The 13,126-nt window shown below is 30.2% G+C and overlaps 1 protein-coding gene across 1 annotated transcript in view; it reads right to left on the reverse strand.

Moving 5' to 3' along the window:
• Positions 1–5,249: 5,249 nt before the first annotated feature.
• Positions 5,250–13,126, reverse strand: part of LOC125066355 (hemicentin-1-like) — a 37,865-nt gene continuing 29,988 nt past the window's right edge. The window contains exons 6-7 of the mRNA XM_047674413.1: positions 7,756–7,924; positions 5,250–5,470 (exon numbers count right to left, since the gene is read on the reverse strand). Of these exons, the coding sequence (XP_047530369.1) occupies positions 5,349–5,470; positions 7,756–7,924 (291 nt within the window). The 3' untranslated portion in view covers positions 5,250–5,348. The remainder of the gene's footprint in view (positions 5,471–7,755; positions 7,925–13,126) is intronic.

A 13,126-nucleotide genomic window follows, 5' to 3' on the forward strand; every position in this document is an offset into this window, starting at 1 on the left:
CACTCATCATAATATCATGATATATAATATTCTACCGCAGCACTCAGTATCACTCAGTATCAATATAGTAGTAGTAGTAGTGAGGTAAGGATGAGTGAGCCAGTGTAACTACAGATACAAGATAATACGGTAATAATGGTAAGGAGGGGTTAATATTTCTTAAAGCGCCGATGTCTATGAGCGCTGACACTATTTTATAAGAAAAATTATATGGAATTATAAAGTATTCATTAGATAGGCGATTTTCTCATAAACTTCTTAGTTTTTTCAAGGTTCTAACTTGCCAGTGTTTTTTGACATTACAATACACATACTAAACTCTAATTTTTACATTAAATTAATACGATAATCTTGCCTTGAGATATCTGTAATACTAATATGAATACTAGTTGATTTAGGTAAAGATCTAAACAAGATGAAATAATATACACTCATACTTATTATTCAAGTTTCAACGGTCAATTTTCAACTCCAACTTTTAATTTCTTGATAGAAAAGTCGGGGCAATGAGATTTCCCAACATAACCCTGGATATGATCCCGAGATTCGGTACGTGCAATAGCTTAAGCTAATCATTGGACCAATGTAACTTTTATTATTAAATGATATTATGAGAAAATATACATACTCAGTCATCATTGGTATAAGAGTTTTTCCATTTAGTTATTGTGATCGCTCCGGATATAGATACGAGGCTTCTGTAAAGGAGAATAAAAATAGGAATGTTTCGAGGTGTCAATTTTTGATACACTTCAGTTTTTAATTTCAAAATAGCTACGTGCTTTCGTTTCGAACTATTAATTTCAGAAAGGAAATATTGTTTACTTAATCATATTCATAAAATAAGTATCAATAACATTTAAATATCCCTATTATTGAAAAGTTATAGCCATTACGATGATTGACGTAATCAGCACTTCCCCAAAAAAACCCGCCACTATTACCGTATTAACTCGAGCTTATCGGCTGAATACGAATAGTAAAAAAATCCGACTACCGAGGAACAAATAAGTCGGAAAACTCTAAACAACCTTGAGTGCAACGGTTGAAAGATTTTACTTTTTATACTTAAAAAAGTCTTACCAGTGAGCATATTTTTTTAATGGAAGAAGGTTGAAATAATACACAATAATAATTTTATAACAAAATTCTATTTCTGTTTAATATTTACATTATATTAAAATTCTCCTTTTTTTTCAAACATTTTGCACATCACACGTGTGGAACAAGTAATAAATATTAATCTTAAAGTAATTGACAAGAAGTGCCTGAAACTATATTTATATTCATTTGTTTATGGCCTTGGCGAACGAGAGTAACTTGGGGATGTTTTCAATATAGGAAATCATTTGCATCACAATATGCTTACAATAATATTATGTATATTTACAATAACATAGTACATTTTGACAGAATCGAGAATGATATGAACACGAGAAACAAACTTATAACAACTACTGCAACCAACTGATTTTTAAATCTTTTAAAAAAAAAACAAAACATAAATATATTACACTCTTAACACAGCTTAAAAAAAGAAGACCCAATTTTGGGTTTCGTTGTTTTAGACGACATAAGAATTTCATTATATATAGTTGACTATCTATTTCATTCTAAAAGAACAGGCACTACTGAGTTTCTTGTCAGTTATTGTCAGTAGAATCTATATAGAATGATACAAGATAATATTAACGACAATTGTAATTGTTATATATTATTATCGCGGATTCGACAACAGTTTTTAATTAGCGAATCTACGAATCATAGCCTCAAATATGTTGTATAAAAGCACTAACATGCGCACATATTAAATGTACTAAGTACGTCTTATATTCGAGGTTGAACCATGAAAATAATAGAACATTACTCGTTTAGCTGATTTTCTAATTACGTAGCTGAAATTCATCTACTATTTTCGCAGCTTACTAGCAGAAATTGTCACGTAAGGAAAATGCTTTATGCCTCCTCCAAGCGATCTTTCGAGGGAAAAAGGGGTCTTTGGGTTTCTATTGTATACGGTCACATATAAAGTTATTCAAACTTATTTTTTGTTATTGTTTTAATTCACACGTTTTTTAATCGTAATTTAATAATATTCCTTGTTGAATACATTATATATGGTGAAAATAACTTTGTTCCAACTAGGTGTCCCCACACTTCTCTATTTTAACTTGAGATACGTCCATGTATGAATAACTCTGATTTTAAATACTCTGACAGTGAAAGACGAATATAAGAATAATAAAAGGTATACAGAACAAAATGAAAACATTGCATAAAAAACAGACATTATGTAATTACTAAGATCTACAAAAGAAATGTTGATAGTGTGAGAAAACCTAATTACACTTCTAATATTTCGCAATTGTTCCTTCGTTTACCCAACTGGGAATTTATTTTCATTCTCTTGTTATTTGAACACCTAGCAAACAATTTGTTGTTTTGGATTATAATAAGTGAGCCAGTGTGATAATAGCTAGTATTACTATGACTGCCAGTGCATTGGTAATATTGTACTTACTAATATTATGAGCAAATGAATTAAGATCAGCTTGTTTTCCTAAAAAAAAAGTTATATTCAATCAACAAAATGTTCCCAGAACCCCTGATCGATTCTGAAATGATTATAAAATTTCGTTCTATATCTTAAACTCAATCTGATAATATATTGGCAGCGAGGAAAACGCGTTAACGGACTGCTATAAATGAACATCGATAAATCACAATCCGATTACAAAATGTGTATCGACTTAAGACGGTTCGTCGTTTTTTTAATGACCAGCGCCAAAATAATCTGAAGGTAATGTCAGTACAGAATATCTTGGGAGTCTGTTATCTATTTTAATCTAAATAATATTAATTAGCACGAAATCTAAACTTCATTCAATTTTATTTGATACGTTTTAATATAATCACGCAATTTTAATATATTTTTGGTGATTTTTCGTTTTACGATTATTGTATCATATTAAGCTTTAGTACGGAAAAGTGACGTAATAATCGGACTTTTGGTTTTTCTCACGATAGACATAATTAGGCTAATTAGTTTTTAGGTGAAATTATAAAAGAAAAATTTATCACTTTTATTTTTAGTATGACAATACCTAAGAAATATTCAACGTTTAGTATTTTCAGTTGAAATATTTAAATGCCTTTTTTCATTTTAAAAACATACATGACCCAGTTTCAAAGGTTTGTGAATTGTTTCTTTTCGAGCAATATACGTTTTATGTTGTACGTTGTGAAATGTTATACAATTAAAAAAATAAAATGGGCAATATAATTATTAGTTTATTTAGTAGTCAATAATAGCTTGATTAGTCGTACTTGTCCTGGTACACGATACTAATATTTACAGACATATATGGTGGCTATCCTTTAATTCATATAAAATATTGAATTGTATGTTACTAATCAAATTAAATAGCTTATGAAATATGGATGAATTTCAAATCAGCTACAAGAGTAATCGCTAAATAGTTTACACACACGGTGTGTGATATTTTGCTCCCAAATTTTGCGAAAGAATACTTTATTTCGTTAGCACAAATCTTGACATAATATAATACAAAAAAAATATACTTTGTTTACGTTCAATCTTGCTGTGTTTCCCCCCCAAAATACTTTCGTACCTTCAAAGGAATACAATATTAGGATGCTTGTGTTTCCCACGTCAAGTTAGTCTGTATATTATTTGCAAAGAATTGGGACTTCTTCCGAGATTTTACTCACTCTTATTTATTAGGGTATTTTTACAGTTTATAATACGTCAACCAAACCGAAGAGATCCATTTAATATCAGTTTTTCATGCGAATGAGGTTAACAGATAAAATAAAGTGTATATTTTGAGAATATTTACAAATAGTGTTGTATTATATTTGAAGAGGAAAATATTTACAATAAATTTTATATTTTACATATTTACACTACGAATATTGTGTAGACGTTAATAAAATTTGACTTTATCAACACTAACAAAGAGATATTTTTTTTTATGAATACCTACATGAGTATTTATATAAATATTGTTTCGTTTCATTTATTCAACAATTATTATATTAACAAAAAAAAACACTGATTTTTTCAAAAGAAGAACTAATGATTGAAGCTTATTGTTAAGTTATCAAACTATCTACCGTAATATTTATCTATGAGTAGTTCTTAAAAATGATTTTTGACAATAATTGGATTTCATATTTAATAATCTTACATACCTATGTAACCAAGTTAAACGAAATACCGTGACCTAAGTTCTTGAGTAAATCTTCACCCACACAGGTAAACGGAATCGTTGACCTAAGTAACAGTCGCAATCACATTTTAGTACAAGATAATTGAAAAGGATGTTTGTGAAACGGAAATATGATTAGGTATAATTGTTACTACAAGTCTTTTTATTAGCCTCCAGAGCCGTCTGCCCAGTGGTTAGAACGCGACAATGTTAACCGATGATTGCGGGTTCAAACCAAGGCAAGGACCACTGAATTTTCATCTCAAGCTCGGCGGTGAAGGAAAACATCGTGAGAAAACCTGCATGTGTCTAATTTCAATTAAGTTCTACCACATATGAATCCAGCAATTTGTATTGGAGCAGCGTGTTGGAATATGATTCGAACCTTCTCCTCAAAGGGAGAGGAGCCCGTAACCCAGTAGTGGGAAATTTACGGGCTGAACATTCTGAACCTCAAATACATTAACTTTCTGTGAGTTTGTCAAATTTGTTAAATCTTGTAAATTTATTCTGAATCAGTTTAAAAAAAAAACACTATCGGCGGCGTTGGTGTTAATACAATTTATTTAGTATATATATATAATATATATATACATAAAAAGGATTTTATAACATGTTGTCTGGTTATTTGTTGAATTCTCTTTGACGTCTTTTTTAAAGAAGTTTTCGCTTCGCTTGATGTTAGGTGCTTAAAAAACTGCTAATACAAATTGTTATCAAAAGTAATAAATATGCCAATAACGCCTTAACTAGTTTATTAATAGTAGTCGTAAATTACATGTCATGACGATTCTAAGACATTTCTCGTGGACACGTAGTAAGCTGTATACATATATTAAGATAATGGACCGTATATGTATTAAAACTTGCATTGAACAAAGACAATTATCACTCGAACCTTATAATTTAAAAAGTACCTAACAAATATATTTTAGTATTTCTAATTCACTTAATAAATTTTGGATACAGACAGCCACAATAAACTTAGATTAAAAAATTAATCACTGTCGACAGCTTTTCAAAAATTTCACTGAAATTATGATATTGTTTGTAATGTAATATTTTATAGCTGACTGTATCAAGTTTTAATATTTTTTTAAACACTTTTCTTTATGTTCACGTTCCGAATAATTGTTTAGGCAATAAAGTATATAACGTTAATATAGATACAATAACTGTCACGGAAAAGTCTAGACACGATATCGCACAGCCTTGCTGCATCGCCGCTGGATGTTCACCTAAAACAATGAAATATTTATAATTACTTACATGTATAGTTATTAATTTTTTTTCTCGTAATCTACTTCAAATGAAACAAGAGAGTTCTTATTCTACCTTAAGAAATGAAATGCTCATTGTCTTTTCAATCAAACAGGAATAATAAAAATCGGCTTTAGTCAGTAGATATTTCGTTCTATGCACCCAAAAAAACACCTGATGATTGCTTCTGTATTGAAGTCAGTTAAAAAAATCGATTCGTAAATGTGGACACTTCATATTACTACATACACCACATATTCATTTGTATAAATTGAACTCAGTACATTGTTTAATTTCCCAATTGCAAATGACAATTGCACCATAAATATTAACAGGAGACAAATTATCATAAAATAAAATAAATTAATTAATTAATACACATACGAACTTCTCCACAAAGGGAGAGGAGGCCTTAGCCCAGCCGTGGGAAATTTACAGGCTGCCAATGTGATGTCATGTAAATGAACTTAAGATCTTCTCATTTCAATTTTAGAACATGTAACTGCTTGGCATTTCGAATATCAACTGTAAAGTGTCACGTCATAAGTTATAACGAAGCTACCAATTATAACTTCAAGTTATTTTCATAACTTAACAATTTAGCTTAACATAAGCAAAATTGTTAGGTTATGAAGGTTTATGAAGTTTATTTATTTACGACGACCTCCGTGGTCGAGTTGTGTGTACACCGGTTTTCATGGGTACGCCACTCTGAGGTCCCGGGTTCGATTCCTGTCCGAGTCGATGTAGAGAAAGTTCATTAGTTTTCTATGTTGTTTGGGTCTGGGTGTATGTGGTACCGTCGTTACTTCATATTTTCCGTAACACAAGTGCTTTAGCTACTTACATTGGGATCAGAGTAATGTATGTAATGTTGTCCAATATTTATTTATTTATTTATTATTTACTAAACTTTCTTTACATTGTTTCTAGATATTTTCATTATCATTGAACTATTAAATTTTCCAAAATGATTTTATTTAAGGCGATAATTCATATAAATCTATGAGCTAATCGTGCTCAAAGCGGCCGAGACGGATGAATTAGATCTTATATTTTTAAAACCAAAGAACTTTTATTAGAAGATTGCATGAGATTTGTTCAAATTGTAAAGCCAGAAGTAGTAAGCCTTGATATAAAACGCTGAGAACGCTTGAAATGAAGAAGGAATTTAAATTAACATTGGAAAATAACCTCTATTTTAATAGGAGTATTCTGTATATGTTCTTATTTTTATAATATAATTTGTTAGTCTACTAAATCAGTCACCTGGTCGTCGTACGTTGAAAAGACGTATAAAAGGTAGTAATATTATAGGTAATACTACCTTTTATACATTGACAATCCGCTATAAACATAATAGTCCTCAGGATGCTATCTTTGGTGATTATTTGGGTGTTCATGTAATATTCCTTCTTCATTACAAAGTATAAAACAAAGTCGTTTATCGCTGTCTGTCACTGTGTATGCTTAGATATTTAAAATTACATAACGGATTTTGATACGGTTCTTTTTAATAGACATCTATCTATTAAAACGAACCGGATTCAAGATAATAGTTTATATGTATAATACATGTACAATATATTAGAGAAACATTTATAATTTTAAAGGTTTCTATAGTGATGTCATAAATAAGCGCTTACGTTCCAAACGCTGGCTGAACCCTATGAGATAGATCAAAATAATGTACTACAGTTTTGTACACCTTATAAAGGTCTTCAAAAAAATCAGCGATGGTATATGTCTATCTTTTAGGGATAACCCACAATAACTATTTTTATCCTTTACTTCTTACGAGAAATAATAGCTTATTATTGAAGCGGTTTTAAGCTATACAGCATTAATCCTTATCCAGGTTCCACACTGTATTTAAGGTTTTACCTTAAATACATTGTGCATTTAATATAGATTAATATGGCTTACAGTATGTTATTTAAATGAATATTTTCTAAGATATTACCGATTTATAACCCAGGGACATAGCAGTTTGTATTGTCTAATGACTGAAAAACTGTGAACGTTGTAAGACATTCTGTAATATATTTAGTATCAGCATTGCACCCTTGCGAAGCCGGGGCGGGTCGCTAGTTTGAAATAAAACTGAATCGTTTAACTACGTAGTACGTATTATAATTTTCTTAAACAGTAAATATTTAAATCGGTTATAAATATTATTAAAATATTGTATTATTAAATAAAGGTAAATGCATAATATATCAATGTTCTGTGATAACAGTTTTAAGAATATTTAGTCCCTTACCCGATAGTACATGTACTCTGATCGAAGCCGGCGGCGCATTGTTGGGTCCACATGAGTAGGCTCCTGCATCAGACCCTCTCGCTCGTTGAACAAGTAGCCGGCTTGTGCTCTTAAGACCTTTTTCCGTCACCAGCGATATTCCACCTCGAGCTGAATCGAAGTTTATTATCTGGATTTAAACAAAAAAAAAAAAAACAAAGAATTATGTAGAATATGGTAAGATTTGTAAAATAATCTTTAACTCAATATACTAAGTAGTTACAATTCATACCTAATTATTGTAGCGATTTCATTTGTTCCTATACTGATAAATATAAAGTAAATATATGTAACAGCACATAATTTAAAAATATAATTACGTCTTATAATGAATTAACTTTAACGTGAAATGTAGATAAAAATATTTAATAGTCGCTTTTAAAACAATACAATTCCTTTTCAGTGGGAAGGATTCAGAGCTTAAGCCGACTCGTTTGTTCATTTTAGGTATTAATGTCAGGCGATTTCGTTTCAAAAGAATTCAAGGGATATTTTTCCTTAAAGACTATAGCAATAAATATACTTTGCACTTTTTATAAAGACAGCGGTATGGTAATTATTAAGGGTGACCACGTAATCTACACCAATATTCTACAGAGGTAAAATTTATTTATCATTATGGAAGGGTAATCTCCTGACATAATGATGATTTTTTTTTCACTGATAAAAAGTTAAATTATTATAGAGTGATAAACATTATAATTATATCATAATATAATTTTATTTATTAATAATTGCACCGTACCTGAATTATTTATTAATAACACTACCATTGAAAATTAACTATCTCTCGTTTTTGCCTTGATCATATAATTCAAGTCCCGGAACTTTAAGAAGTCGTTTTAATTATGGTAATATTGGTCATTTGATCTTTCCTATTCTCATAAACGTAATGCACGCTATGCATTTGTCGAATTCGATCTGAACTCGATAATGAACTTAGAATTAAAAAATATAACGTATGTATCTTCCCTCCTCCCAAAGAATATGAAATAGTTCACTGGATGTCCTGAATCTCCTAAATACCTTTTTAAAAATTTACACTTTAGAACTTATTTTTTTCTTAAAGAAACAGAATTGCGATTCAACAGATAAATACTGCTAGAATTAATGCCACAATTCTCAATGTAAACATACATATCTGTCTTTGAAATTCTCTTTTCTTATATATACACCAGGCATATGAGGCATATATATAATGCATAAAATGGCTACACTGTATTGCTATGAACGAACTTACAACATTACTTTCAGTACTACGGGTACTCCTTCTACTTAGTAACATTATATAAATAAAAAATCCCCAATGATATGAATATTCAGTTTTCAGCTTATTATATATTTAGTAACTCCAACTAAGTACGATTACAACGTCATAATTATAATCACACATATTGCTGCGTATTTTAGGTGGTGCATTAATAATTCATATTGTTATTCAGGTATGTATCCTGAATAAAGCGAAGTGTTCTATCAAACCAACTTACTATATACTCGTATGTGGTGCTTCAAAGTTTTTCACCAATCATTCTCCATTGTATTTTTTCTACCATACATATGATTAACAGAATATTTCGAATACATGCTTGAATTAAATTTGATTGATTTTGCTTAGGATTGAAGAACAAAAACATGGAAATTCATTGTTATTCTAAACCTAAATTCTAAATCTTTTTCACCACGCTGCTTCAATACTAGAAGGTGGGCCTTACCCGAAACAATATGTAATGATATTTTCTTCATCGCCATACCCGAGACATTAAATTAAACTAATTAATAATTCAGTTTTTTATTTTCTTATCGTACGTTATTTCGTTGATATATTTTAAATGGTTAACCTACATTTTTGATTACATTAAAATTTTTTTTCGAAAAATATAAGTCTCATACTACAGTTTTCTCGGAAAAACGATCAAGAACAACGTTATAATTAAATTTTCACAGAAAATTGAATAAATTAAACCATAAATATTTTTAACGTAAGTTAATAGAAGGGTATTTAGCTATTGTCAGCATTTAATACATAATATAGAGCCGAGATGGCCCAGTGGTTTGAACGCGTGCATCTCAACCGATGATTTCGGGTTCAAACCCAGGCAGGCACCACTGAATTTTCATGTGCTTAATTTGTGTTTATAATTCATCTCGTGCTCGGCGGTGAAGGAAAACATCGTGAGGAAACCTGCATGTGTCTAATTTCAACGAAATTCTGCCACATGTGTATTCCGCCAACCCGCATTGGAGGAGAGGAGGCCTTTATCCCAGCAGTGGGACATTTACGGGCTGCTAATGCTAAAAAAAAAAAATATGTATTTAACCTTTATTGTAATATCTTACTAAATTATTTAAAAAGACGTATTCAATAAATCGAAATTCAATTGTTATAAATTAATAATTTATCACCTTCATATCAGCTCAGTTGTGCCTTTATAACTTAACCAGTGAAGCACAATAGAAGTTTTCTAAAAATGTTCGTTTTTCGTGGTACTAACAATTTTACTTTATTATTACTCGAGTAAATAATATTCCCATTGAACTACCAAACGATCCAGCAGTACTACGGGAAGTTGCTTTTTACCCATGTTACATTCTAAGGCGACATATTTTCATAGTTTGACACCTGTCAATTCAGCGCTTGCTATTTAATAATTTCCCTACCTTAACAATGTTGTGAAGGTGCGTCAACCGCGAACATATTTAATAATAAATATAAGTCTTCTAAGTACTTTACTATTAGTTCAATAATAATAATCGGAAGAAATAAAGTACCTAGCCCGATTTATATAGTTGACCGATTAATTATTATTATTATAAAACAAATATTATTTCTTACAAATTAACAAATCACAATGCGACACGTACATGCAATGCGTACGGTTATTTTTTACACTTTACTGTAAAAAAATAAGTGTAACCTTTGCCATAGCAGAGGTTACATTTATTGTAATATATAGTGTCATGACACTTTGTTTTAACAACAACATTAACACAATTGCAAGTAATTTAAAAGTGTGCTATTAAACTTTTTTACAATTTTACAAACAATATAAAAGAATTAAATTATTAGTTTAGATTATCGATGAAGGTTAAGTATATTTGATACTTAACTGTCATATAAAATAACGTAATCTTCAATATTGTCAAGGGCCATAAGCACTAATTATCCTCTCGAATTACTAAAGTCGTTGACAGGTTAAAATTATTGAAGGCGATGTCCCGACATAAAGATAAAGCTTTGGAATTTCGGAAATCAGACTTCATTTAGAATACAATGTTGTCCAACATAAATTGATACCTGGACTTTGTTCCAATATATTAATTAAAATAAGATTATTCGGCTAATTTACATTGAAGTATTTATTCTTGGAATTCATTTAATTTAGTTTAAATAATACATAGATGTCGAGTAAAGTATAAAGTAGTGTGGAAGGCTAAATGCGAGCTTATCACGCACGCTAAAGTTTTACTCAAACTTTGATAAATGATAACAAGACATGTCTTTTTAAATAGTTCAACGAATTACGGTTTATTGAAAGAGAAACAATATTGACCGTATCTTGTACGCCTCCGTCATTTAACATAAGACACTATATTAATTATTGATCCGATGTGACTCAGTGGCTAGAGCGCGTGCATCTTAACCTATGATTACGTGTTCAAACCCAGGCAGGCAGGCAGGTTTATGCTTATAATTCATCTGGTGCTTAGTGATAAAAAAAACATCGTGAGGAAACCTGCATGTGTCCAATTTAGATCTAATTGTGCCACAGCTGTGGCCAACGTGCATTGCAGCAGAGTTTACGGGCTCTTGCTATACTTTTACTTTTTACTTTACTTTATTGCTGAAATGCAGGTAATCCATAAGTGCTTTGTTCGGCAAAGTTTTCGATGCTGATGTGTGTTATTCATAGTTTAAGTAGTCACTTTTAAAGCATTCTTCGTGTAACGTTTCTATATAATTAAATAAATAATAACGTTGATAATTATTATTTAATATATTAATCAATGACAAAATTAATAGAATAAATTGAGTCATTATTTCTTTTAAAAATAAAAAAATATTATATTTATTCAAACGAAGTTCCTTACCGCGCGTTGTGAAAGGGGGCTAGGTGAAAAAAATTCTCACGAAAAGTTGTAGCGACACTTTTTGCTATAGTAAGTGTCATATCCTTTCTTATAATGTTGTTCCTAAGCAACGTTATATTTGTTATGTCATTAAAAATGTATTAAATAAGAATGCATGATTTGAAATTACCTATTATTATTTATTTAGTAAAAACATATTAGTAAGCTTTTGTAAGCTGTGCGGCGTGCGCATGTTTCTCTGTCTCTCTCTCTCTTATAGAAAGCAAGCCAGATATTTTCATTTCTATTTCGCATTGAACAGTGTAGTGTCGCGACGATTATTTTTGTTGAGTGTATACAGGTTTTTTGTACATAATAAATAATAAATAAATAATAATAATAATTTCTTATAATAATAAGAACTTTGTTCCATCCGGGTGTCCCTTGACACCTCTCAACTTTTTATTATTTATTGTAAGACTTAAAATTGTAAATAAAATAAAACTTGGACACATGTATCTGATTGGTCGATGCTAAAAGTCGCGACGCTTCCAATGATTTAAAAAATTAAGTATATACTTAATTCAAAACCTTTACGACATTATAGTTCTGAGTATTTTTAGTGTTCTCTCTACGAATAGATAGTTTAGTTTTTTCTCATATCGCACCTTCTAACGAACTTCATAACACTCGACGAATCGTTATATTAAGTTCAATATAAATTCACTTGAACTTTGTACAAGTATAATTCTGTGAACTTTTTTTCACCTCGTGATTTAATTTAAATACTATCCGGTAGCTCGCAAGAGAGTTAATTGATATTCACTCGTGAAATTTTAAATAACGGAATATAAGTATATACAAAAATCAATATTCATTTACTGAAAACGTTTTAACTTATTGTGGTATTTTGACAAGGTTGCACAACAAGAATACCGTATATTTTTCGCCTTTTTATTTATATATTATATTATACGTAGAAGTCAAAGTCAAAGTCAAAGTCAAAAATCTTTATTCAATATAGAAGTGTTTACACTTGCTTATTGATTGCCAAAAATCTACCACCGGTTCGGAATTTAGCACCTCAGACCTGAGAAACTCAGCGGGATATATTTTTTTTATTTTTTTTTACCATTTTCCATGTACAATGATAATTATATTTTAGTTATTTGAAACAGCCTGGAGGCGATCATTTCATTCCCAAGGTGTCTACGTGAAACGGTCACTTATCCAGAAAATAAGATTCACATGTTTTTTACCGCCG

The sequence above is a fragment of the Vanessa atalanta genome, chromosome 9, assembly GCF_905147765.1.
Source record: "Vanessa atalanta chromosome 9, ilVanAtal1.2, whole genome shotgun sequence".
Lineage (NCBI taxonomy): Eukaryota > Metazoa > Arthropoda > Insecta > Lepidoptera > Nymphalidae > Vanessa > Vanessa atalanta.